General features: G+C 45.4%; 1 protein-coding gene across 1 annotated transcript in view; it reads right to left on the minus strand.

Moving 5' to 3' along the window:
* slx4ip (SLX4 interacting protein) overlaps nucleotides 1–25,515 on the minus strand; it is a 62,777-nt gene that overhangs the window by 22,448 nt on the left and 14,814 nt on the right. Inside the window, exons 2-5 of the mRNA XM_080448589.1 lie at nucleotides 23,439–23,531; nucleotides 22,863–22,989; nucleotides 2,039–2,116; nucleotides 83–171 (exon numbers count right to left, since the gene is read on the minus strand). Of these exons, the coding sequence (XP_080304715.1) occupies nucleotides 83–171; nucleotides 2,039–2,116; nucleotides 22,863–22,989; nucleotides 23,439–23,531 (387 nt within the window). The remainder of the gene's footprint in view (nucleotides 1–82; nucleotides 172–2,038; nucleotides 2,117–22,862; nucleotides 22,990–23,438; nucleotides 23,532–25,515) is intronic.

Below are 25,515 nucleotides of genomic sequence, written 5' to 3' on the forward strand. Positions count from 1 at the left end.
CACACAGACCCGTGCAGGGTTTTTTTTTTTTTTTTTGCCAGGCGACTGGAGGAGGAAATAGGGGAGTATAAACAGCACTCACCGCGGCCGGGCTCGGGTTTCCATGGTGTGCTGAGGCATCCTCTGGACGGCTTACGCACACAACATAGCGTTCAGGAAACACACGCAACTCTGGGGCAGGCAAAGAGAGAAGAAGGAACAACATGGAGACCATTGCTAGTTAATAATGTGGGATTCACGTTTTGGGCGCGGAGACAAACTCACAGACATAGGGAATTGCGGTGGAGGTTAGTAAGGCCATCAACAAGCTCAAAGTATTTACTAGGCCTCAAAAACCCGAGAGAAAATGACAGTTTATACATGATTGCCCCGTCTTTTATGAGCCACGTGAACAGCATGAAATATTACCATCAATAATGGTTCGTAGGGAGCAATCTGGAGGTTTTATCTGCATAACTCCTACAGTACATTAAACTATGGTACAACGCAGCCTAATAATCATAGGGCTCCAAATGAACTGATCTCATGTGAACACCTCAGATAGACTTTGAGTAGCCCAGTTGGCAACGTATCAGATTGAAATTGCATAGCAATTGTGATCTTCTTGCACAAAACCAGTTTAATCCATTGAAACTAATCCGGCTGTAACTAATTTAAGGCTCTTAAATCAAATCACACCTTATTATAGATTCCTTTTAGCCACTTAAGCCTGTTTTATACTTTTGTCGTATGATGGCGTCGCACGGCTCACAGCGTGTTGCAATGTGATCGTTGGCAGCTTGGCACATCGGCTATTTTCGCCAGTTTTGAAATGTTTGGGCCAAATAGAGATGCCAGGTCGAAAGTGGTTCTTTCCCAGCTTCCATGAACATTTCTGACGCATTATCACTGTATTTCTTTGTTTTGAAATGTCTTCTGTCATCAGACTTGTTGATATATTAACTTCTAGAGACATTTCAAAACACATTTTTAGAATTAGATTAAGAATTCAAAGCGAAACAAACTGCACCGCGGCACGGCTCACACAGCCAGTCTAAACGCTGCCACCTTTGACCTTTGGTTGCCTAGTTCTAATTTGATGTGTAATGGAGCTGCCGAGTGAAGCTGTCACCCCCAGCCCCCCCCCACAGCCTTAACATCCAGGGTCCCCGGGGAGCAGATATTAACTTTACTGACAGGAAGTCAGCCCATGTTGGTCCCATGAAAAGGTGACCACGGGTCACAGCCACTAGATGGGCCATAGCGATAGATTCTCAGTAGGCCTCCACCACAGACAGTTCTCTTTTCTCTCTCCCACTCTCAGTAGCCTCCTCTGGGGAACCACTTAACGGCTGCCTGCTCCCAACGACACCCAGAGCAGGTAGGAGCAGGGCATTAACGCGTTAAGACCGGGAACGCATCTTGTAGATCTGCTATTTTTGAAAAATCGTGAAAATGTGTGCAAATCTTTGAATATATACATTTTTTAAAGCGAGCATTTTTAACTAAAATCTTTGCTTCTGGGGGGGGGGGGGGTCCCTTGAACAAAATATTTTGAGATGGGGGGGTTTGGTGGCCAAATACATATCATTTTGGGTGGTCCTTGACATGAAAAAGTTTGAGCAGCACTGATATTATAGCAACATACGTTTTTTTCAGAAAACTGTTAGGATTTAGAAGACATTTGTAGAATCCCCCAGAAGCAAAGATTTGGGTTACAAATATTTGCTTTAAAAATATATATATCTTCAAAGATTTGCACACATTTTCATAATAAATTAAAAAAATAGCAGATCTACAAGCTCATAGCACGGTGCCACGCTATGAGCTTGTATATCTGCTATTTTTTAATAGCCAAAGAAATAAAAAAATTACACAGATTCTTTCCCGGTCTTAATGGGTTAAAACAAGTGAGGGGAAGAAACGTCAACAATCATACCGCAAGAGATGACTTGCTCTTTTCTGTGGGAAATCCGGCTAAGTGTGATCTGTTGAGATGGTTCGTTCTTATTCAGTGAACTGACAAAAGTGATTTATTGAAGTCTCAAAGGTTACACACCCCCGTACTGCTGCCTGACGATACACCTGAGGTGGAGATGCCGCCTCACGAAATTGGCCACAACGTTGAAGCTGTTTCCTGTTGAAAGAAAAAAAAAGTACTTTGACAGATATAAGACTATAGCTAGACACATACATAATATATGTAGCTTGCACTAAAAAATACATTCACCCAAAACGTTAAATCTTCTGTGATGTGGCTGCACATCGGTTTAACCCCTTTGAACTTGGCGTCATTATAGGCGGAAATTTCCACACGTTTTCTAAGATAGTAGATCTAAAAGCTCACAACACGTCATGATGCGGTGCAATATGAGCTTGTAGTTTAGCAATTTTTTTTAAATAGGGCTTAAAGGGATAGTTCACCCAAAACATTACTCAAATTATTGGCTTAGGAATGCGATAAAAACTAAAAGATATCTCCATGGGGTGACTAATCGATAGAAAAAAGGTGATTTTGGGGGTGAACTATCTCTTTAAGTGGTTTTGTTTATTTATAAAATTGTCCTAGTGGCTCAACCAGTTAGGGAATAAACTACATATCTTTTACACCTGTAAACTTATGATGTGACAACAAAGTGAAATTGAAGTTTGCACCTCTTCCTGTATTTACAAAGCAGGAAAGGCAATATTTTTTGAATATTGTACGGAACGATTTGTTCCTCATAGGAGACGGTTGAGGTTCACGCATGATGTGCGGTACTGTTTGTTTTCACAGAGAGAGATCCTCTGATAGCGTGCGTTCCATTCACCACGATGACAGAGCACGGCTACTCTTGGGACGTGGATGTATAGTCAGGAAGCCAAGGCAGCGAGATAAAGTGATGCCCAATGTAAATAGATCTGCTTCAGTGAACAGCCATGTGTGGGTGATGAGTTCTGTGGTGGGCCTCGACTTCGAGTGCAGAGTACTTGGCTTTGACAAGCCGCTAAGGCAGAACCGTAAATCATGGAAAATGACAAGAAAAATTGAAAATGCCTAGGCGTCTTCACCTCTGTGTTTGGATCTGTCCTGATGCCGCCCAGGAGCACAGAGTCTGCTAATGCAGTGAACACTAGATTTGGCTGCAAAATCAGATAACCTGCCTTCCTTATTTTGTGCATGCTATGAATAGATGAAAGTTTGCACAACTTTCAGATGTACAAGCTCACAATGCGTTGCAATGTGACGCGCTGTGAGCTTGTTTATTGGCCATTTTCGTTATTCACTCCTGATGGGGAGTCCTCCTTGAAGGGCTCCTTCAATTAAAAAATGTCAAAACATTTCAACAACTTTCATTGTAGATCTACAAGCTCACAATGAATTGCATGTTTTATACTCTGTCGTACCACGGAGTGAGTATAAACTAGGGCTTAAACGGCCTTAGCTTAGTGGGTAGATAGGCCGTCTGGTCATCAGAAGTTCACCGGTTCGCCTCCCTACGAGTCCAAGTGTCCCTTAGGAATTCACTTAACCCTTAGTACTGTAGCTCCCCCCTTAGCGCTCATCATGAGCATCTGAGCAGCCCTCAGCTGGGTGAAGCAGAGAATGAAATTTCCCCCCGTGGGACTAATAATAGGTAATCAAATCAAATCAAATCAAATCACATACACTGGTGGCTCAACCAGTTAGTGCAGCCATCAATTACAACATCCTTGGTTTGAATCCCACCTCAAGAACGACCTATAATACGTGGCATGATATGTCATCCTTTATGCTTTGCCCTCTGAAGCAGAAAATGCCAGAAAGATAACCTTAAAGAAGCAAAACCTCAAATTATACCCATTTCAGCAGGACATCAGCTATAGAGCACTTAAGTCTGACGTAATTTACACATCCTACCTGGGTCGCGTTTTTTCCCCCCCATTCTGAATTCCCATAGATGTGTTTAGTATGGCATCAAATAAGAACTGTGTTGCAAAAATATTTGGACTCTTATGGATATGAAGCATCAACTGACGGTGAGAAAACGCTAATGTTACTTCCGCCGAATTAGTAAAAATTTCGGCAGAAACAGACTGTATCAAATATGAGTGACTGACTATCATAAACGATACAGAACCTCCTCCCTGACAATATCGCCGAGACGGTTTGTTTATTTTTGGAACACAATTCTTATATGAGACGATTCTAAGATGACTCAATGTTATTCTCCATAGAGAAATTACTTCCGCGACCCAGGGGATGAACGAGTGACGTCAGGACTTCTGTACTCTATGCTGTTGGTACTATGTGCCAAAGGTTAAAGCCAGTGCAGAAGACCTCCTCGAGTTCATAAACACTCACACTGTATTAGATAGCATAACTGATTCATCCCACCCACACTGTGCAGCATTCCTCGTTCAGAGATGAGCTCATTCATTCAGAGTGAGAAAGGGGCTTTAACAACATGAACCCTAGCGTCCCTATTCTGGGGGGGGGGGTGGACATTCGGCAAACATACATGTAGATCTATGTGAGCTTGTAGGTCGTCTGTTTTCGGCAAAGAGATTTGGTGAAGAGGGGAAAAAGGAGGGGGCCTAGTATAGAGCCATGGGGTACTCCGGTCAACGAAGTCTATAGGGTTTACTGTAAGTGGTTAATTTAGCTGACCGCCCAGCCTGGCACGATCAGGGAAACGGTCGAGTGTCCTTGGCCTTCGCTCTGTTTGTCATTATCCGTGGAATGCAAGATGCGCCGGGCAAAGACACAGGCCTGTTGCCTAATCTGGTAGGAATTTGTTGACTAAAAGTGGGGGTCTGAGTAACACGCCATGGAGTCTTCTTTATAAACAAGACAACAGTCCTGGGAAGTGGAGCGCATGCTCATCCCCTGTTTCCCATCATACAGTCCAGGCCAGTGTTCTAGTCTAACCTTCGGTTGTCCTCAGGCTGATAATGAAGACTCTAAAGCCTTATGAAGCTGAGCCTTCCAACTAGGCTTGGGCCGGTTTCTCATAATATCGTTTACAGTGATATTTACACAATATTGTAATATTTCTGCAATATCACAATAGCAGACTTAGGGTGATGTTCAGAATGCAACACATTGTATTCAACTAAAATGTACATCATCAACTTTTTTTCCTTTTTTTTTAAGAACCCCCGCCCCTCCAAAAAACTATAACATTGTATATCACCATATTTTGGCGGGACTGCATCGCAATATCAAATGTTAGATATGGCCCAGTTTACCAGCGCTAAATTTCTCTAAAAAGTATTCTCTATTAAAAGCCTAATTCACATACTCAGGAATGGTAGGCTATATAGTGTAAACTTAAGCTGCTGTACAACTGCCAAAAATAACCTTTGGTTTATGCGTGGACATATAGAGCATTGGTTCAAGTGGGGTCTGGGGACCCCCAGGGGTCCTTGGGGGGGTTCCAGGGGATCGTGAACATATTTATTTTTTAAAGTGAACATTTTTAACTCAAATCTTCACTCCTGGGGGTCCCTAGCACAAAACATTTTCAGATGGGGGTCCGCGGCCAAATATATAACAATTTGGGGGTCCTTGGCATGAAAAGGTTTGAGAACCACTGATATAGAGGACAGACCAGAGGTTCTCAACACTAGTCATGACTTGTGGGGGTACAGACTGACATTAGTTTTCAATTCTACAGTACCTGATTGTTCCATGCATTCATCATGGTGTCCCATAGTGGCTCATTAGACACCAGAATAAAGACCCAGAGGTACTAGGGGTCCTCAGGACCTGAGTTATGGCAGCCATGAGTGTTTGGGAGACAACCTGGGGCCACACAGGAGTGAGAGGAGCCTGTTTCAACACTTCTCCTTTCTCCGCTAGCTCACGTCATCCCAGCGCTCGCTCAAAAGGGTCTAATTATCGTCTTCAAAAAAGAGCCATGGATGTAATGACATGCAATTACTGAGACAGCTCGCCGCAAAACTGCCACAGGTAGACAGTTAAGTCCACTGGCCAATGATTAATGGCATTACCGTAGCTTTCTTCTCTTTGTTTTTGGCCTTGCCCTGGGTAAAATTGGCGACTGGTGTCCATATTTCAGTGAATACCATTAATAGTCGTATTAAATCATATTGACATACATCAATCTTACTTAACTTAAGGTAATTCCAAATAAGCCTACTTAAAGGCAGTAATCATTGCGATAATATAAGGTCAAACAGGATTCAAGATTTGCCAGAACATTAAGTACGAAAGAACAAATGAGGGCCTTTTTCATGAGAAACAGAACTACCAGCCACTGTTGATAGGGTACCGAATAATTACGATCAATAGTTGTTGAAGCAGTGCAGTGTATTCAATTGACAAAGTGGCTGCTGCCAAGCGACGCATTCCCGCCTTTATGTATAGAACATGAAGTAAAATAATGTTACTGTTATTGTTACTCGTTATCGGACTACAAGCATCTATCAGTCAGGAAGACTTAATTAAAGGGTAAGTTAAAAAAAAAAACATTTATGTACAATCCAAATAGTTAACATTATCAGTAAAACCAACCCCGTCACAATCTCTAGACGAGCGAAAATAACACAGGAAGGAATGGCAGAAAGTATAAAATCCTAACAATACCCATTCCTACCGCCGATACACATGGAGTCACCAGCTGCTTCATTTCATCTGACAGTGAGGAGTTTCATATGTGGAGCGTAATGCGTGTGCGAAGGAACACGTTATCCTGAACAGGCGCTCCGACCAACCTGTAGGTGTCGCTAGTGCAGCGACAGACAACACCCTCCCTCCCACCCTCTGCCAGCTTCTCATCTGTAAACATGGCCAATTGGGTTGTGTTCTTTTTTTCCTTTTTAAAAAAATTGTTATTCCACAATTTCGTAACCCTTTTTTCACCCAGTGCCAATTAACTAAGCTTGTAATCCCGGGCGCTACTCTCCCTCTGCCAGCCCGGGGAGAGCCCCGAACTGAGCTCATGCTTCCGTCAATGCATGAGGAGTGAGCAGGCCGCTTCTTATCACCTGACAGGGGGGAGTTTCCCAGCGCCCAAAGCGTCCCCAGCGGGAAATCGAACCCAGGACATTCTAGCTGTGAGGCGTTGGGTTGTGTTCATTGGAGCACCCTGCCAAGCCGGAGGCACCATAGAGGATTCGAATCACCATCTCCACGGTAATGGGCAGGAAGTTTACCCCTGCACCACCCCGGACGCCAGCCTGAGCTTCTGAGCTTCTAAAAGTAAAAATGTCCTAAAGAAGATGTCATGTATAATATTCTTTAACATTTCTCAGAAGTTAGGCAACATCTGTCAAAATGCCAAAAAGAAGAATAAATCTCTGTAAGCTAGAAACAAGCCTCTACTAATCAGTGATGTCATCGAGTAACTCTCTCTGGAGCGGTTCTGTTGGTGATGATGAGTAAATGACTGATTTTGAAGACCGTGAGATGGGCAATTTTCCAGGGATATGCGTTTATTATCTCTTTGAGAAAGTGTTGCGAGTGAACAGAAGCTGATGTGTGTCCACAGGCTCAGATAATCATTCTACAGGCCTATAAATTCAGCCATCTATGCTTAGTTAGTGGAGGAGCTTCAGAAAATATAACTTGATGACATCCACAAATTGGCATACTCACCATACTGTATATATTGTTCTTTTGCCTCAGGCCAGATGTTGTCTTTACTGTAGAAGTTGCATATACCAGTAGATAACCGTGCTCTACAGTGCCTGTGTTTATTAAAATAGACCTTCATTGATATTAATCAAGCATTGTGTGTGTACCCTAGGTTTTTGCTATTTTTGGGCGGTGTAGCCGCCCCTATAAGTGGGGTTGGGACACCTCATTAGCTGTATTGTGATTGGCTCATTAGTACACCCCTAGCTGTACTGTGATTGGCTGACTCTATTGGCTGACTCTATTCAGCACTGTGATTGGCTAGCGAGACACATGATGACATTAATAACCTATAAATAGGATTATGCACTTCAAAAAATATTTTTTTTTAAAAGTGAGCTTCCATCACTATGATGACCACTGTGATGACCACACCGCCCACTTCACACTGGGTGTGATTTATTCCCCTCTAACTTCACTCTAAGACAAAATGTGAAACAAGACTAAGAGTCTAGAAGCTCAGCTAGTGGCCGCTAGAGGCCATACTGCCCCTTATACCCAACCAAAAGGATTTTAAATGACTTGATTTAGCCACCCTTAAAGCCCCATGCTCTCACTAGTGGGGATAAATACCAAAAAGTGAACATTTTGGCCGGAGGGTGGCAATAGAGTAAAGGTCATCGGGTCACTCAAATGATTAGTGCTCATTAGCCAGGGGAAAATAATGTTCTCTTCAGGTTTCATGGCAATCCATAACTTGTGGGCAAGTGGACATTTTGGCCTACGGCTACTGACACAGGGTCAGTATGGTTCATCCTTCAGGAAGCATGAAGGCACTCAGCAAATTCCATGGCAATCCAGACAGTAGTTTTTGAGACATCTTGTTTGGGATTAAACTGACCGACTGACATTACTGTTACTTACAGCCCTGTCCGTAGTGGGGATGAAAACACTGGCAGTGTCCTAAAGGCCTACAGCTCACATTTTTACATGCATGATGCCAGTGGTGTAAAGTAACTAAGTACATTTACTCAAGTACTGCACTTAAGTACACTTTTGAGGAATGTATACTTTACTGGAGTATTTCCCCATTTTCAATACTTTTACTTATACTCCACTACATGTCAGAGGTAAATATTGTACTTTTACTCCACTACAATTATTTGACAGCTTTAGTTACAAGATACTTTGCAGATATAAATTATGACATCATAAAACATACATTAACCACTTTAGCCCTATTGTATACATAGGCTATTTGAAAATAGCCGATCTACAAGCTTGTAGATCTGCTATTTTCAAACATTTTAGTACTTTTACTTTTGGTACTTTAAGTATAATTTGAAGCCAACACTTTTGTACTTTTACTCAAGTCACATTTTGAACACAGGCCTTTTACTTGTAACAGAGTATTTTTATATTGTGGTATTGCTACTTTTCCTTAACCCATTAAGACCTGAGGCGATTCTTTAAAAAAAATCAAAATCATAACAGTTTTTGGAAAAAAATCTAAAGAAAATATTTTCAAGATTTTTCAAAAATAGCAGATCTACAAGCTCATAGCGCGGCACTCGGTGCCGCGCTATGAGCTTGTATATCTGCTATTTTTGAATAGCCAAATACATCTAAAGTGACACAGATGCGTTCCAGGTATCAATGGGTTAAGTAAACTATCTGAGTACTTCTTCCACCACTGCATGATGAATGAATGCGCTATCACCTTTAGTTTTGAGCAGGACTCAATCATAACAGATGGTAACCAATCAATCAATCAAACCATCACCACCACTGCACTGGCTACCTCACTTTATGAGATGAGCTCCCAGATGACAGCACTGCCCTCCAAAGCAGGAGCCAACCAAGACTGTCTCAGACTCTGCAGCTATACACGCGAGAGGTCATGTGACAGCTTTGGACGGATGACTAATGAGAATTCCTCAGGTTAATTTTACAACTTGTTTCCGAACCCAGGGCTCAGGTTGCCTAAAATGTGCGAGAGCGAAGACTGATGGAGAGGACATCTTGCGTAGCCGGGAGAGCAGCAGCACGTGTAACATCAGATTTATGACTACCACATGCTGCTCCGGTACCTCTCTCTTTATGTATCTAAGGAATTTAAAGGCTAATACAATGCCACTGAAAAAGCCCATTCTTGAAACTAGAAAAGGTGCTCCTCAGAACACGTCTCCGCCAGGTTAGGTAGGTTATTGTGGGCCAGCAACGTTCGGAATTCGCCAATCAGGATGGAACAGGAAAAATCGAACAGATACGTCTTGATCACATGACCATAGAGATAATGTGTACCGATTTGCATGGTGTTTGGACAAAATCTGTAGGGGCAATAAACAGCCTCCTGGTGGCGCTATAGAAGGCCCATGTGGTTCTGCTCTGGCATCCAGGGAGTGTGTGTGTGCACAATTTCATGTCAATCGGGCCAACGGTGCCGGAGATTAGCTGCTCGCAGACGGACGGACGTGCAAAACATAGTCTCGGCCACGCCTTCGGCCTGGCGGAGACAATAAGGGGTCTACACAAACAAAGCATGTAATAATAATACCAGCTAACTGGCTTCAAAATGCAGTATGGCACGTTGACCGTCTGTAATATGAATAGCAGCATTCCTTTAGGGGAAAAACTCCCAATATTCTGTTATTCTTTGAATAACAAACCCGGTGGTGATCTATTGACTGATCTACAGTACATGCCTACTCTGAGAAGAATGTAGATCGCTTATCTCTGTTTTTGTTTTCCCTGCCCATTCTGGGTACAGGAGGAGAACCAGGAAACAAGCATCTTTCATTGCACATGGATGGGCCTGTGTGTTTTGAAAGGCTTTGATTTAGTCCATTAGACTCTTTAGCCTCATGTAGCTCGACAACTATTCGCACTGCCTTCCCTGGTGAGTTGCGCTTGCCAATTCCCAGGACAAGTCTGACAGGGACGTCTGGAACCCAGAGTTGGGAACCAGTGAAACGGCGTGACTCGAGACATCAGCTGTTGCTTCAACTTTATAACGTCCTGCACAGCACAGAGTTGCTCTTGGCCCTCTGCCCGGGCTCTCTCGTGCTAAGCTTACATTCATGTTTCTGTCTCACAAACAGTTTGGCCGGTGCCTCCTTCGGGAACCAGTGGCCTCTTTCTCTGTGGCGACCAGTGTTGCCAGATTCTGCGAGAGAAATAAGCAACCAGGTCTATGAAAACAAGTCTAAAAGAAGCGACTATAGGTCACGTGAGTACTAAACCTATATTGAAACATTTTGAATATTATTTGAAAGATTTTTAACAACACAAATCTGGTACGGGGGTCCCTGGCGCAAAATATTTGCAGATAGGGGGGGTCCGTGGACAAATACATATTCATTTGGGGGTCCAAGACTTGAAAATGTTTGAGAACCACTGGTTTAAACAACATTAGGAAGCAAGGCCAAAATAAGCAACTGCACTTTAAAAACAATCCCAAAAAAACGCAACCCGCAAGCTACCAATATTTACAAGCAACTTTAGAAAAAACAAGCCCACAGTCGCTTATAATAAGCAGACATGGCAACACCGGTGGCGACTGTAGTCCACGGTGGTGCAATGTTCACATCTACAAAGAAACCTAAAAGCAATTGAAAGATCCCCCCCCCTCCCCCTCCCCTCCTTTCCCCTAAAATTCCTTCAAGTGAGCACGGCCTGGCTTAATTGCTTTGAAACACAATGCGCAGCAATATTATGACGGGTTAAATCGAACCGTAAACAAGCCGGCATGCCATGTTTTCCAGAAGTGTGGTAGATAAATGCTGCAACCATTTGTATGCAGAGACATCGACCATCATCACGACATACCACAAGACAACTGCAGAACAAGACACAGACTAGACGGTTACTGTACTTGTAAGGCCTCCCATTGGCACGCACGCACGCACGCACGCACACGCACGCACGCACGCGCACGCACACGCACACGTTTGTATAACTATACTTGGGAGGACATCATTTTAGGTTAACGATTTTATGAACGCCCTTTTAACCCTTTTTCTTTTCTTTTTCGAAGATATTTTTTTGTCTTTTTTCTGCCTTTATTGATAGTATAGTAGACAGGAAATGGGGAGAGATGGGCAGTGACACACAGCAAAGGTCGTCGGGATCGGGAATCGAACCCGCGACACGCTGTCAAGGCTGAATCAGCAGCCTAGTTGCCCGGACCGCTACCCTTGCCACCCGGGCCAATTTTTTTACCCTTTAACTAAAGACAAAAATATTTCTCAAATTCTGCTAAACTAGTGGGGACATTTTGTCCTCACAAGCATAGTAATACAAGCGCGTGCTCACTCACACACACACGCGCGCGCGCACGCACGCACACACACATCCCTACAGCTTTCACCGCTTCCTGAGAAAACAATGAAAGGAAAGAAAGGTAAACAAACCAAACGGCATCCAGAGTAGCATGGGACAGTAAAATGGAACAGACACGGGTGAGAGGCATACAGACAAGGGTCAAAGGTAAGCCCCCATGGAAAGGGCTTCATTAACTTCAGTCATATCCTGCAGGAGATCATTAAAACAGCCATCAGAGGGGGAAACATAGACCCACTTCTACCTCGCCATCTGCATTCCTGCACTCGGCCCTGGCGTTACAGTGACTCACACACACAACCATCCACTCACTGTGGGCATTCCTGTGCCGATATGAAAACTTCACACGAGTGCCCAGCAGGCCCCTCTCTCTCTGCCATGCGTTATCCTGAACCACCAGTGTGGCTCAGGGGCTTGTAAAAAAGAGGACCCGGCCGTCACCGTGGGTCACTGAAGACGGGAGCAACAGTATTTCCCACGCAGCCACTTCATGTACATGAGTTGAAAGCAGCGTTGATTTTGTCGACTGAAACGATGACGAAACATTTTCGTCGACTACCCTTTTTCCACTGACGAAAACTAAATAAAAACTAATCTATGGTGACTAAGACTAAATATATTGACAATTTCGTCAACAAATAAAAACTAGACTAAAATGTTTAGGGAGGGACGAGTGGAGAAGAGATCCAGTAGAACTAAAAGACAAGTCATTTTATGTTTGGTTGCGCTCAGGTGTTGCGCTCTGAAAATAGCAGATCTACAAGCTCACAACGCGTCGCACTTCGTCGCGTTGTGAGCTTGTAAATCGGCTATTTTCAGCATGCAACCAAGTGTAAAATCAGCCATTATGACGCCATCAAGGCACCGCCAAAATACATTTTAGTCGACTAAATCAACTGTAGATTTAGTCGACTATAAACGTATGATATTTAGTCGACTAAAACTAGACTAACAGTAAAACTTTTCAGATGACTAAAATATGACTAAAACTAAATGGAATTTGATTCAAAAGTCTATGACTAAAACAGAATACAAATTTGCTACCCAGCAGGCCCCTGTCTCTGCCATGCGTTATCCTGAGCCACCAGTGTGGCTCAGAGGAGGCTTGTAAAAAAAGAGGACCCCGTCACCGTGGGTCACTGGTGACAGGAGCTACAGTATTTCCCACGCAGCCACTTCATGTACATGAGTTGAGAAACGGCACAATAGTCGCACACACAGTGCCTGAGAACCCTCGCTCCGTTGACATCTCCTTTTGCTTTGATGTCAGGCCGCCTCTCTCCCTCTGTCCCTCCTGAGCGGGGCGGCTTACCGGGGGTTGGGGGGGGGACGGGGGGGACGGGGGGGACGGTGAGAGGGAGAGCACGTTGGGGAGGGAATCCAGGGCACTTAAGAGAGAAAGCTTTGAGGAAGTTGCCCACATGCAAAGCAGCGAGTGGGGACTTTCCTGGAAGGACATCACTCTCTGTGTGTAACTGTAACTGCGAGCCCAAGCACAGCGCTGTGTGTCTTATCATCCCGCTCAACGTCCACCTGAAACAATATTTGCACATGAGTGTTCAATTTAACATTTGGGTGACCCCTCCGTCGTGGTTACGAAATACGCCACAGCGTGGTAGCAACCGGCCAGCCCCATTATGCAGCATGTGACCAGAGTGGCGGGGTGCATTTGGGAGGATAGGTCAATCGTCGAGGGGAGAAAAAAAAGCACTACTTCGGCTGAAACCCAATCTGACGGATAAGGAGAAAATGCAGTCGCAATGCAAACCGTCAAGATTTAGTCATCGCTATCATGTTTATTAGCCTTTAGCAACCAGAAATCGCCAGAAGTGGGCCCATGAATTTTCTTATGCAAAAAGAAAAAGAAGAGGATTCCAATTGTCCTTCTTGTTTTGTGCTCTGTTTGCTTTAACCCTGTGAGAAGCATGTTTGAGGATTTGAGTTATGCATCGTGCTGGCCCTTTAAATCTCTGATCAAGGTCTCATTGGTTCCAGACTGCTCTTGCATGCCGGTTCCCCCTGTAAATCTGCTAGCCGGTGTGTTTGTAAATCTAAATAGATGAAACAGGGCCACGGAACACATGGAGATTCTATCTATGTCTAGCTACCAGTGCCTAATGATAATAGACAAGTTTAAGGCCACTGCAAGAAGTAAAACAAGTGTTTCACTAAGGGTTCGGACAGCCACGGTAAAATAAGACCCAAAATGATTGTACATTTTGTTTTATTAAAATGTTGTGTTTTTAAGTGCGGTAATGCATTAACATCATAACTTCCAAGGCCTGGAAAGCATTAATGTATACGGTTACACTGCAGTGCAGCGAGTGTTGCTTTCATAAAGTCATCCTATACAGACCTTTCCTTGACAACACAAGGCCGATTTGGCACAGTGCGCGGCCATGACACCTGTTCCCAGGCAGGAGAAAAAAAAAAAAAAAAAACACACGCGGCTCACAGGAGCACATGACCCAGGCGGCGCGGGGCTATTCCTCGACCCAGAGTGAAACAAAAGGAGCGAGAAAAACACTGATCCTCTGCAACGTTTTTAGCTAATTCCTAAAGCGAGGCCGTTCCTCGGTCGAGGGCTGAATAGTTTGCCTGAGTTCAGGAGAGCGTGTGCCGTCTCCCTGACCAGATTGCGGTAAAGGGGGGAACAGTCACATGAATCCGATCCGTGCTCGGGCTACCATTCCACTGCCCTAATTATATGGGAAAGAGAGTGTGGTGTGACAGCTATGACTGGGGTTGCGGTCGTGTCCTAAGAGACTGCAGCTGACCCTGTGGAGAGAGGAAGACGGCGAGAGAGAGAGGATGAGAGGAGCAAGGATGACAAGTCAAAGGAAGAGAAGAGTCGAGTTTATGGGTGTGTGTGCGTGTGTGTGTGTGTGTGTGTGTGTGTGTGTGTGTGTGTGTGTGTGTACAAATTCATGCATTTTTTTTTTAAATACTTTATTAGACACAAATGTGTGAGGAGGATCCATGTGATAACGGAGAGGAAAAAGAGAGGAAAAAGCAGGGTGGGGGAAGTAATGTGTTGCGCGCTGCACAGGAACGTGCATGTCCACGATAAGGGGGTGGGGGGGGGGGGGAGGGGGGGGGGGGAGGGGGGTGGAGCGAGGTGGTTTAACAGTGGAGTCAGACTGTCCTATGTGTCGCTGCTGAGTAAGGCCAGGGGCTTACAGGCGGGGGATTTGCAGAGCCACAGCAACACCACAAAGCACCAGGGGGAAGGGAGGGTTGCCCGACAGGGGCCAGGGGGAAGAGAGAGAGAGAGAGAGAGAGAGAGAGAGAGACAGAGAGAGAGAGAGACACAGAGAGAGAGAGAGAGAGAAGCCAGTGGGTAGAGGCGGCTACTCTGATCAGGATCCATTTCCTAGCCAGGGCCTTGGAATTCCTTTGTTCCTGCCACAGGTCCCCCCCCCCCCCCGTCGTCTTAATCCCAGCCTGCATCGCGCCTAGCAACACAGAGGACAGGTAACTCTGCCACCCGGCATTGGTTTCTCTATGGACAGATCAGACTCTCTCTAGCCGCACACACACTCGGCACAGCAGCACAGGCTACATGAATGAGAACAGACGGAAGTGGGATCGAGCAGAAACGAGGTGGAACGATGACGAGATGTTGCCACAAAAATAATAATAACTTTTTGGTCAGGCCCGGCAGTAGCGTGGAGCATATGAGGTCTCCCGAGAGGAGGCTCCCGGCACACAGCGGGGAGGAGTTTACAGAGGGGAGAGAGTGGCGAGCGGGTGTTACGTTACATTACCGCGAAAAAGTCTTGCAAACGATTTGAACCGTGAGCTTCTGGGACGCTACGAAAAACCCTCGGAACGGCTCAGAGGAAGGCGAACAGATCCAAAATGTTAAGACGGCGGGAGGGCGATAAAATTAACATAACTCCTCTTTTTCTCTCCTAACCCTCTCAACGCATCCCCTGCATTCTTCATCAGGAGGGAGCTTGATTGTTCATAAACACATTCTCCCCAAAAACAGCAAAGCTATCCAGCAACACTTGTGTTCCTTTCCGCAGGGCCAGGCTGCCTTAAGCCCCTTTCACGGGGCTGCCAAGAGGAGTCAGTGGTACACTGTGCAGCGCTCGCAAAGCCCTCTCCCACGGCTATTAGTGACCATTCATCTGGGGAGCCTGGGAAAATGCCTCTCCAGCCTGCCGTGGCCATGGGGAAACAGGCTGGCAGGTGTTCCCTCTCCCTAAGCCCTGGCACCTGTGCAGAGAGAGAGGAAGAGGAACCACTAGCTCTGCCCGTGGGCAGAAAAGGGCGCTAGGTGGTACCACCACTACGCGTCCCTTTGCTTTCCTGGCCCGCTCTGCCTCCTGTGTCTGCGGAGGAGGCCTGTGTGCGGTGTCGTGCTGCTGGAGGAGGCTTGCAGATGAGGAGCCCTCTCTCTCTCTCTCTCTCTCTCTCGCTCCACGGCGCTGGAGCGATCAATGCGGCTGAATCGATACTAAGATCCTAAGACATAAAACATCTGCTAATGTGCTTTTGCGGTTCTAAATGGCATGTTAGCTAAATCCGTGTAAAAAGGGACCTTCTCGGTTTACATTGCTATGGAGCCCATTGCAGCTTGCATGCGCACACACACACGCACACGCACGCACACACACACACACGCACGCACACGCGCACACGCACATGCACACACACAAAATAAACTTGTGTCAAAAATAGTTCAAGAGAGCAAGAAATGAGAAAAGAAGAAATGAGTAAAGAAGAAATGAGTAAAGATCGCATATAAACAACATTGTAAATTATCAGGAGCTAGTCGTCTAATGCAAAGTGTTAACCAGTTAAACCCTGTATACTGTACTTTGAGTTGACTGGAGTCCCCCAGGGGTCTTATACTACTAGGCCCCCACCTTTTTTCCCCTCTTACACCAAATCTCTTAGCTGAAAACAGGCGACCTATACAAGCTCACATAGATCTGCTATTTTCACGGAATGTTTAAATGCAGAATATGGGACGCCATGGCTCATGTGGTTAAAGTGAGCCATATCTTGGTGTGCGCAAGTCTGCACGGCATAATAAGGAATTGGGGTAGTTGTTGGCTACCATGTTATTTGACAAGACCACATCTGAAAAGAATTTCCTGCCCATCAATGCAAGTACAGATCAGTGGCATCCTTTATAAAGACAACTGCGACGCTCTTTTGCTTAACATAACCCGTAGCTTCCTTCCACAAATATTTATCACGTCAAAGTCCACCAAAAAAAAAAAAAATGTATTCCTCAAAAACAGAGAACGTATTATCCACTCATTTTTCAATCTGTAATTACCCTCTGAAAAATGTGGGTGTGTACAGTGCAGTCTAGCAGGGAGAATGCAAGAAGCCTCTCCCAAAGATCCCCTTCCCTGGGTTTTCTAAAGTCCAGCATGTCCATTCTGCTCGTCGGGAGCCAAGACGTTTGGTGGGAAAATGTCCCTCTATTCAGCTCTCTAAAAACATAAATAAATCACATCACTATGAGCTAATCATGAATTCTCAAGTAGCTTGCTTTAACCCACTCAATCCTGTAGATCTGCTACTTTTGTGCAAATCTTTGAATGTATATATTTGTTTTTAAAGCGAACATTTGTAACTCAAATCTTTGCTTCTGGTAGGTCCCTGGAACACAATATTTTACAAATGTTCACTTTAACAAATATATATTCAAAGAAGAACCCATTTTCACGATTTAAAAAAAACAGCAGATCTACAAGCTCATAGCGCGGCACTCGGTGCCGCGCTATGAGCTTGTATATCTGCTATTTTTGAGTGGTGCTAGCCACTCCAAGGACTGACTTTGTGTGTGTCTGTCCGTCCGTCCGTCTGTCCGTAAGAGCACGGCCTCAACAGCTGCAGCTGATTGCAACACAAAGATGCAACCAGTTACACTAATTAACTCATCAAAGGCACCACTCTCTTCACACTGGGTGTGATTTTTTAATAGCCCAAAGAAATCTAAAAATGACACAGCTGCGTTCCCGGTCTTAATGGGATAAAAGGGAGAAAAAAAAAGATGCTTGCAGCGCAGCAACTGACATTTGGAGAATGGCCTCCGCAGCTGAGATTCGGAGAAGTGGTTCAGATTTATGCACGGAGGAGCAGATAAGCGACCGACGGTCTGACATATTCATGGGCTGTGATGCATAATGCACACAAGACATACTGTATAAACCACTTAACCACTTGAACCCTTAGCGTCCCTATATTCTTCGGGCAAGCATTCAGCAACAAATAGTAGATCTACAAGCTTATCTACTATATCTAGCTATTTCTGAACTTTTTTGTTTTGGAACAATTCCCCAAAGTAGGGACGCCAGGGTTAAAGGAGAATACCGGACAAATTAAGTGTTGCCTTTGATGTCTCGTTACTTACCGACCGACGTGAAAAGTGGCGTTCTTTTTTTCCATAGATTCCCGTGTCGTCATTTTTTAAACCCCCTCCGTTGTCAGAATGCGTTGTCTCCCTGACCCACGCGCCCACGCAGAACCTGGCAACTCGTGTTGCCAGATTCTGGAAACAAGCAACCAGTGTTAACTCGTTCGCCATTAACGGTGGCCTCGCAGGACATTTCAACGCACGTTTGACTATCATGAGACTCCACAATGACTATCAGAAGAGAGAAAAACAACTTTGCCTCGGTTATAATAGACGAATCTCCCTGACCCACGCGCTCCCATTCTGACAACGGAGGGGGTTTAAAAAATGACGACACTGGAATCTATGGAAAAAAAGAACGCCACTTTTCACGTCGGTCGGTAAGTAACGAGACATCAAAGGCAACACTTAATTTGTCCGGTATTCTCCTTTAAAGGGATAGTTCACCCCAAAAAATACTTTTACTTCTATCGATTAGTCACCCCATGGAGACTTGAATTCATGGATATCTTATTGTTTAAGCCAATCATTTAGGTAGGCAGCGGTTCCGGTAGGAGACACAAAGGAGACTCTTTTGTGTCTCCTACCGGAACCGCTGCCGGTCATCCAATAATTGGCTTTAGGAATGCGACAAAAACTAAAACAATATCCATGAATTCAAGTCTCCATGGGGTGACTAATCGATAGAAAAAAAGTCATTTTGGGGGTGAACTATCCCTTTAATGTGGTTAATGTGAACACAGACACACATAAATAATGCACGTGTACGTAGCTACTCCACAGACAGATACATAAATATAATGACCCATAGTCACGACTGAACACGCAGCGATTGGACTTGGGAATGTTAAAAGCTGTTGATGGCTCATTTGAAGTGCCAACAGCTGAGGCCGTTATGCTGCACTGACTGGCTTTGGGGTATAGTGGGTATACTGGCCGAAAGCCTCTTGTGATTCCACTCTGGCACCAGCACAAACACAAGCTTCACATGAGGCCCAGAATACGCCCCAGACATAGCACCACCACCACCACCACCAACACCAACGCACCACGCTCCATCCTTTCCTATTCCTGGCCCTGACATACAACCGTTGCTGTCCGGCCAGAAACCTCTCATCTCCGTATTGTGTTTATTAACTCATATGGTGCCATTGACGTGTTTGAAGTGTTTTAACGCAATGGCGCAACGTGCCAATGATTTTTTTTTATACATTATTTTTTTTGGGGGGGGGGGAAACGTTCAGAACCCAAGATATCATGATCCGAAGATTTGCCGCTCCATTCACTTCTTGTTTAACTTATTACTTAAAAAGGCTGTATCTCGGCTCCTGTGTACTTTTTTTTTTACTATGTATTTTTGGCCCAGACATGCTATTTTCAAAGGCAGACAGTTAATGTCAACGAGGTCGCGATGACCTCGTTGACATTTGTGAAACCACACAGTATAACCTCAGGGGATCGATCATAATGGAGATAAATATTCTGTGACTACTTGAAAAGGTAAGAAAAATTGAAAAATCTCTGGCACTGGGCAAACACAGCCAGAAATAAGTCTGGCACTGAATGAGTTAACGCCCTACTTGATCATACTGCGGTGTGACGCAAAAGTGACGCAAATGTATCAAAAGTACCAGATATACAAGCTCGAAACGCGGCGTGAAGCGACACGTTTCGAGCTTGTATATCTGCTACTTTTGCAAGTTTATTTTATTTGAATCGGTTTTGGACACATGAGGTTTCCGCCCGACAGAGACGAAATACTACCCCGCCCAGCACCTTTACATCTATGTGCACCACATGCTTGTGCATGTGCTCAGCGTGCATTGCACGTGCACAAACAAAACAATGCACCTCACTGTTGGGGTGTGTGTAACACACACAAAAAAAGAAAACAAATGGGGCTACGTAATTCTCTTCTCAAATGACTTTATGCTAAACAGACACTCACTCTGTACAAACCCCCCCCCCCCCCCTGCAAACGGACGGTTTTTGAAAAGTTGTGCGAGGATTAGCAGGTTAGTGTTTGACCTGCCTGCAGATATAGGTGACCCCCCCCCGGTCCTTAATACCCGCCCTGAGGTTTGCTATGGGCTTCCCTCTCCCCTATAAGCCCCGCTATAGTCTGCCCTTCCCCTTTTTAATGGCTCCTGCTGCCTAGCCTGCTCGCTCGCTTCTCACACTCTCGTCTCCACCTTTACGGCTCTAGCCGCCGCCACCCTCGCATGGGACAACAAAAGGAGCAAGAAGAATGCCATTACGCTCACTTAAGACCTTTTAATAGGACTTGGAACTAGCCTGAAACTGCGTAGGCCTGTCCGAGGAGGCGCTGCTCCGTTTCATGTTCTAGGGAAACACTGATATGGAGCGGAGTCATATTCCATTGGTTACATTCTTTCTGGCAAAGCCTGCAAGGGGGCTTAATCATTTTTGCATGCATATTTCCCCGCTGAAACACTGGATCTGCGCCTTGTTCACACAGTGTGGTGTGGGAGCAAAGCGTACGTCTGTGTTTGCTGCTACGAGTGCGCGTGAGTAATGTAGTGTCTGCACGCACGCGCGTGTGTGTGTGTTTGAGTGTGTGTGTGTGTACTGTATGTGTGGGTAGTCTGTGATCTCCATCATTAGAGCTGTCTGTCTCTCCTCAGTCTGTCACAGGGAATATGAGTCAGGCTTTTCGGTAACCCAACACCGTCAGCCTGTTCACACCTTGCCCGGAGGGAGGATATATCTACAACAACGCGCTTTGCTGCTTCACTCTCGATTCCCACTGGTCACGACCGGCGAGAATCGTCCGCGTGCACGACGTGCGCACGCACGCACGCACGCCCATCCGGAAAACTTTTTTAGACTGTATTTTTTCGTAGACATGTCTGCATAAAAACACAAACGTTTGCAAGTTTCAGTAAACGCTTGCATATGCGCACTTACTGGACATACAAGTACATACCCATACATAGAAGCACATGAGCAGGACATGGTGCAGACATTGAACCTCTTTCAACCCGGTGTCCTCTATTTTAGTAAACAAGTGGGCATGTGTGCAGGCGTGCGTGTATTTCCAATTTTCAGTATTTCTACTCCTGCTCCACTACATCTCAGAGGCAAATATTGTACTTTTACTCCACTGCAATTATTTGAAAACTTTAGTTACTAGTTACTTTGCAGATATAAATGATTACATTATGAAACATACATTAACCACTTTAGCCCTATTTTATAACTAGGCTATTTTCAAACATTTTAATACTTTTACTTTTGGTACCTTAAGTACATTTTGATACCAATACTTTTACTCAAGTCAATTTTGAATTCCGGACTTTCACTTGTAACGTAGTACTTCTACAATGCAGTATTGATACTTTTACTTAAGTAAATCATTTGAGTACTTTTTCCACCACTGGTGTATAGGCTCACATATATAGAGTGCAGTATACACTCATCATCCTTCTATCACATACACACTGGTGTTGGGTGAGGAAGGGGAGGGGGGGGGGGGCTAAACGAGCGAGGTGTAGCGTGAGATGCCGCGCTGCAGCCACAGGAGAAACTTTATGGCACAGGCTGCCCTGTAATCCCACTCTCAGAGTCAGGCCTGCCCCCGCTGGGCGAGCCCCGTTTAACTGCCCTTAACTGCTACCTGTGACCAACCTGTTTGCCTTCCACCACACAGCTGGGGGTTCCTGTCAATGTGAGCTCGCAGTGCTTCAAAGGCAACGCGAGCGAGTGGGTGGCTGGGGGGGAGAGCGCGTCCACACAGCTCGGAAAAAGGACTCGCTCGAACTGGCGTCTTCTGCACCCTCACGTGGGCTGAGAGCGTTCGTGTGTTTTGCATGTACAGGAAAGGGTGCCTCGGCAACTGTTTTTGCTGGCATCCAGGTAACTATATTAAGACACGCAGATCAACACGGGTGTGCCAGCAACACGTTAAACAGAAATACAAACACTACCCACTTTAATGGGCTCACACATCTTTGCATGTAGAAGTATGAATGTGGCATGCCAAGGTAAACAGTACGGTACAATACAAAAAAGAAAACCATATCAGCTCTCGCCTCCATGGGTCACACCCTGGGCGTCGAAAGCCACCGTGTCCTAACTAGTTCGGCGTTCTCTCCTCCCACACTCTCCTCAAACGGGTGGCCATGACACACATTTTATAATGTTTTGCAACTTGATTCCCACCCTACTTTCAGACCTGGCTGCACGCATTTCAAGGAGCCATGTATGTGTACTGAAGTCGTCGCGAACAAACAATGGGTTTAGGTTAGGATCCAAAATAAACAATTGCACTTATTGAAGGACTGGCGATGGAGACACACCTAAACGCACAGGGAGGGAACAAAAAAATTGCTCGGTGCCAGAGGAATGAGCAAATCAAAACAGAGGCGTCACTATGTTGTGCTGTCATGATCATGTCATAACAACTTTTACAGTTTGCTTCTAAACAAACAAAGAAGCACATGCGTTCACTTTCAATTATGGGCTGCACTTCAGAAAGGGGTCTCTTGTCTATACTAGTATGTGAGCAATTTGGATGCCGTGCAGTGTTTTGAGAAGTGGACGGGGGTTGTAAAGTTGTTGTGAAGTGTCATCATTTACCTTTCACATAAAGAGCTTTGGAAGTTGCCAGCTCCTTCTTGTGCTTGGGCTGCCCTCTGTTGTGCAGGAACTCTGTGTACTGTTTGACTCTCTGGTCCACCGACTCTCGAACCAGAGCTGTAACATCCTGCAGTGCAAACAGCAAAGCAGACGGTTCAATAAAACAACACTTTGTCGAACTCTTGTGGAGATAGATGCACATAGTCTGCAATTCTGGAAAGGCAACTGACGTTTTCTAATGCTGGCTCGTTGGAGGGACACAAATGTTGGGGGGTGTTTAGTGAGATAGAGCAGCATTTCATGTAAGGATTACATTAATAGGAGAGTGCGATCACACAGGTCAACAGCAGTCTCAAGTGGAAGGAAAGCCAGAGGCAACAGAGATAGAGTGGGAGGGTCCAGAGATGGGAACAGTTAACAATGAAAATCCCAAGGCAAAAAAAAGAAGGCTCAAAGTCATTTTAGATTCCACGCTGTTCCTTTCTTTTTGAAAAGGCACCAAGCAGAACTGAAGTTATATGCACATTATGCTTCTTTTACACACACACACACACACACACACACACGTTTCTCTACCTCGATGTGCTCTGCAGTAAACCAGCCGGCGTCCTCTCGGCCGCCCAGGGGCAAAACGACGTGGAGATCCACCAGCACGGCGAAGTTCCCACACTGTAACACAAAGAGACAGGACAGCCACAGGTTGCTGAGGGGCACTGAGCTCACAGACAACAAAGGAAATCAGAGCGTCGTTGATTGACAGCGAGACAAACCATAACGACTCCCCCCCCCCCCCCCCTTCCATCCCCAAACATCACCCCAGGCCCTCTACGACGGTCCCCTCTCTCTTCTTTCTCCGTCTAGCCATCTCTCTAGTCTACCAATCTCTTTAAAAAATGAAAACAAAAAAATTAAAAAGCATAGCCTAGCCTCGGTTGGTCCTCGTATTTCCATTTCTCAGCATTAAAAAAAAAAAGGAAAATGTTCATCTATTCTGTGGTGGCACATAGTTACTCTGTCAGGCTTCATCAGGCTGAACCAAAGAGCCGAAAATTATGTGTCACGTTTTGTATTTGTTGAAAATCTGTTATTGTTGGCAAGCAACGCCGTCCACAAAGTACCAATCGGGATTAAACATGCATTAAGGTTATATGAGCGAGGGATCATCCTAACTCTTAGCAAAGGAGCCACGATAAACCGCACATCTACCCTAAAGTATACTGCCTCCGTAGCTGCGGGCCATAAATTACCAGCACTGTAAGGGAAGTTAGTGTGGAAGGGCTGCAGAGCGGATTCCTGAGGCACTACGTCATCATGTCATCGACAATAAGTCACATGGGACCAAGAGGCCAGAAACGCCGTGGCTGGTTAAGTTGCCGTTACATCTTTCTCAAGCTGGCCTGATTATGGTTTACACATGAGTGCAAGAGCTTGCCCGCTGCGGGAAAGCCGCCCGAATTGGGATGTGGGTCTCGTGTGAACCTCGCCGCTCTCCCTGGACATGTGAAGTGATGGATGGACTCGGACCACCCGCAGAGTGACACTCAGGAACTCGAGGAGCAACAAGCGCTGCCCCCGGAACTCTTCGGGAGCGATAGTGCACCCAAGGCACCCCCCCGCCTGAGTGGAAATGGGGAGTGAGACGTTATGAAGACAAAACCAGACGCGCAGCAAGCAGAGTTTCCGGGCTGGAAGCAGAATAGATCACGGAACATGCAGGAAGAGGTGATGATGGTACACAGGAAAATCCTCAGCGTTCATTTTATCCATTCGTAACTCAGAGAGCACACAAATGCAACCAAATGGGAGCGTTATGGGGCCTCTGTGGTTACATTTTGTACACTAGTATCAGAGTTACAACAACGCTGTGTAGTTTACGGCAGTGGTTCTCAAACTTTTTCATGTCAAGGACCCCCTAAAATGCTATGTATTTGGCCGCGGACCCCCATCTCAAAATATGTTGTTCCAGGGACCCCCTGAAGCAAAGATTTGAGTTACAAATGTTCGCTTTAAAATAAATATATATTCAAAGATTTGCACGCAAGTTTTCACGATAAAAAAGAAATAGCAGATCTACAAGCTCATAGCGCGGCACTCTCTGCCGCGCTATGAGCTTGTAGATCTGCTATTTTCAAATAGCCAAACTATAAAATATGGTTAAAGTGGTTAAAAAGATTAACACACTTTGCTGGGGACCCCCTGGTACCCCTTCCAAGGACCCCTGGGGGTCCCCGGACCCCACTTTGAGAACCAATGGTTTACACTAGTGTAGTTGTTCAGCAATAAGTGAGTATTCGCACAAAAGGCAAGGCATAGAGCTATGTTTTCTGGCCGAGAGAGAGCAGCGTTGCTTCAGCGAGGAGGCCCTTCCCCATTGGGCTGACGTACTACCTCGGACAGGACCGGGCCAAAGTGAGTTATAAACCCAGACCTGTGGGGGTGTTCCTGAGGCCCCAGCTCTGTATGAGGATGACGTGTGGGGAGAGAATTAACAGGGTGTGGAGCAAGGGGAAGGCCCCTGCTACGAGTCGGGTCCTAATTCTGGGCACAAAACCTAACATTTCTGTGTTGCATCCTCCCTCCTGTTGCTGGCTCACTCTCTCTCTCTCTCACTCTCTCTCTCTACAAGAAGGATTTAGGCTGTACTAGCCCCTCC

The sequence above is a fragment of the Gymnoscopelus braueri genome (genome assembly GCF_963280865.1).
Source record: "Gymnoscopelus braueri genome assembly, chromosome: 14".
NCBI lineage: Eukaryota > Metazoa > Chordata > Actinopteri > Myctophiformes > Myctophidae > Gymnoscopelus > Gymnoscopelus braueri.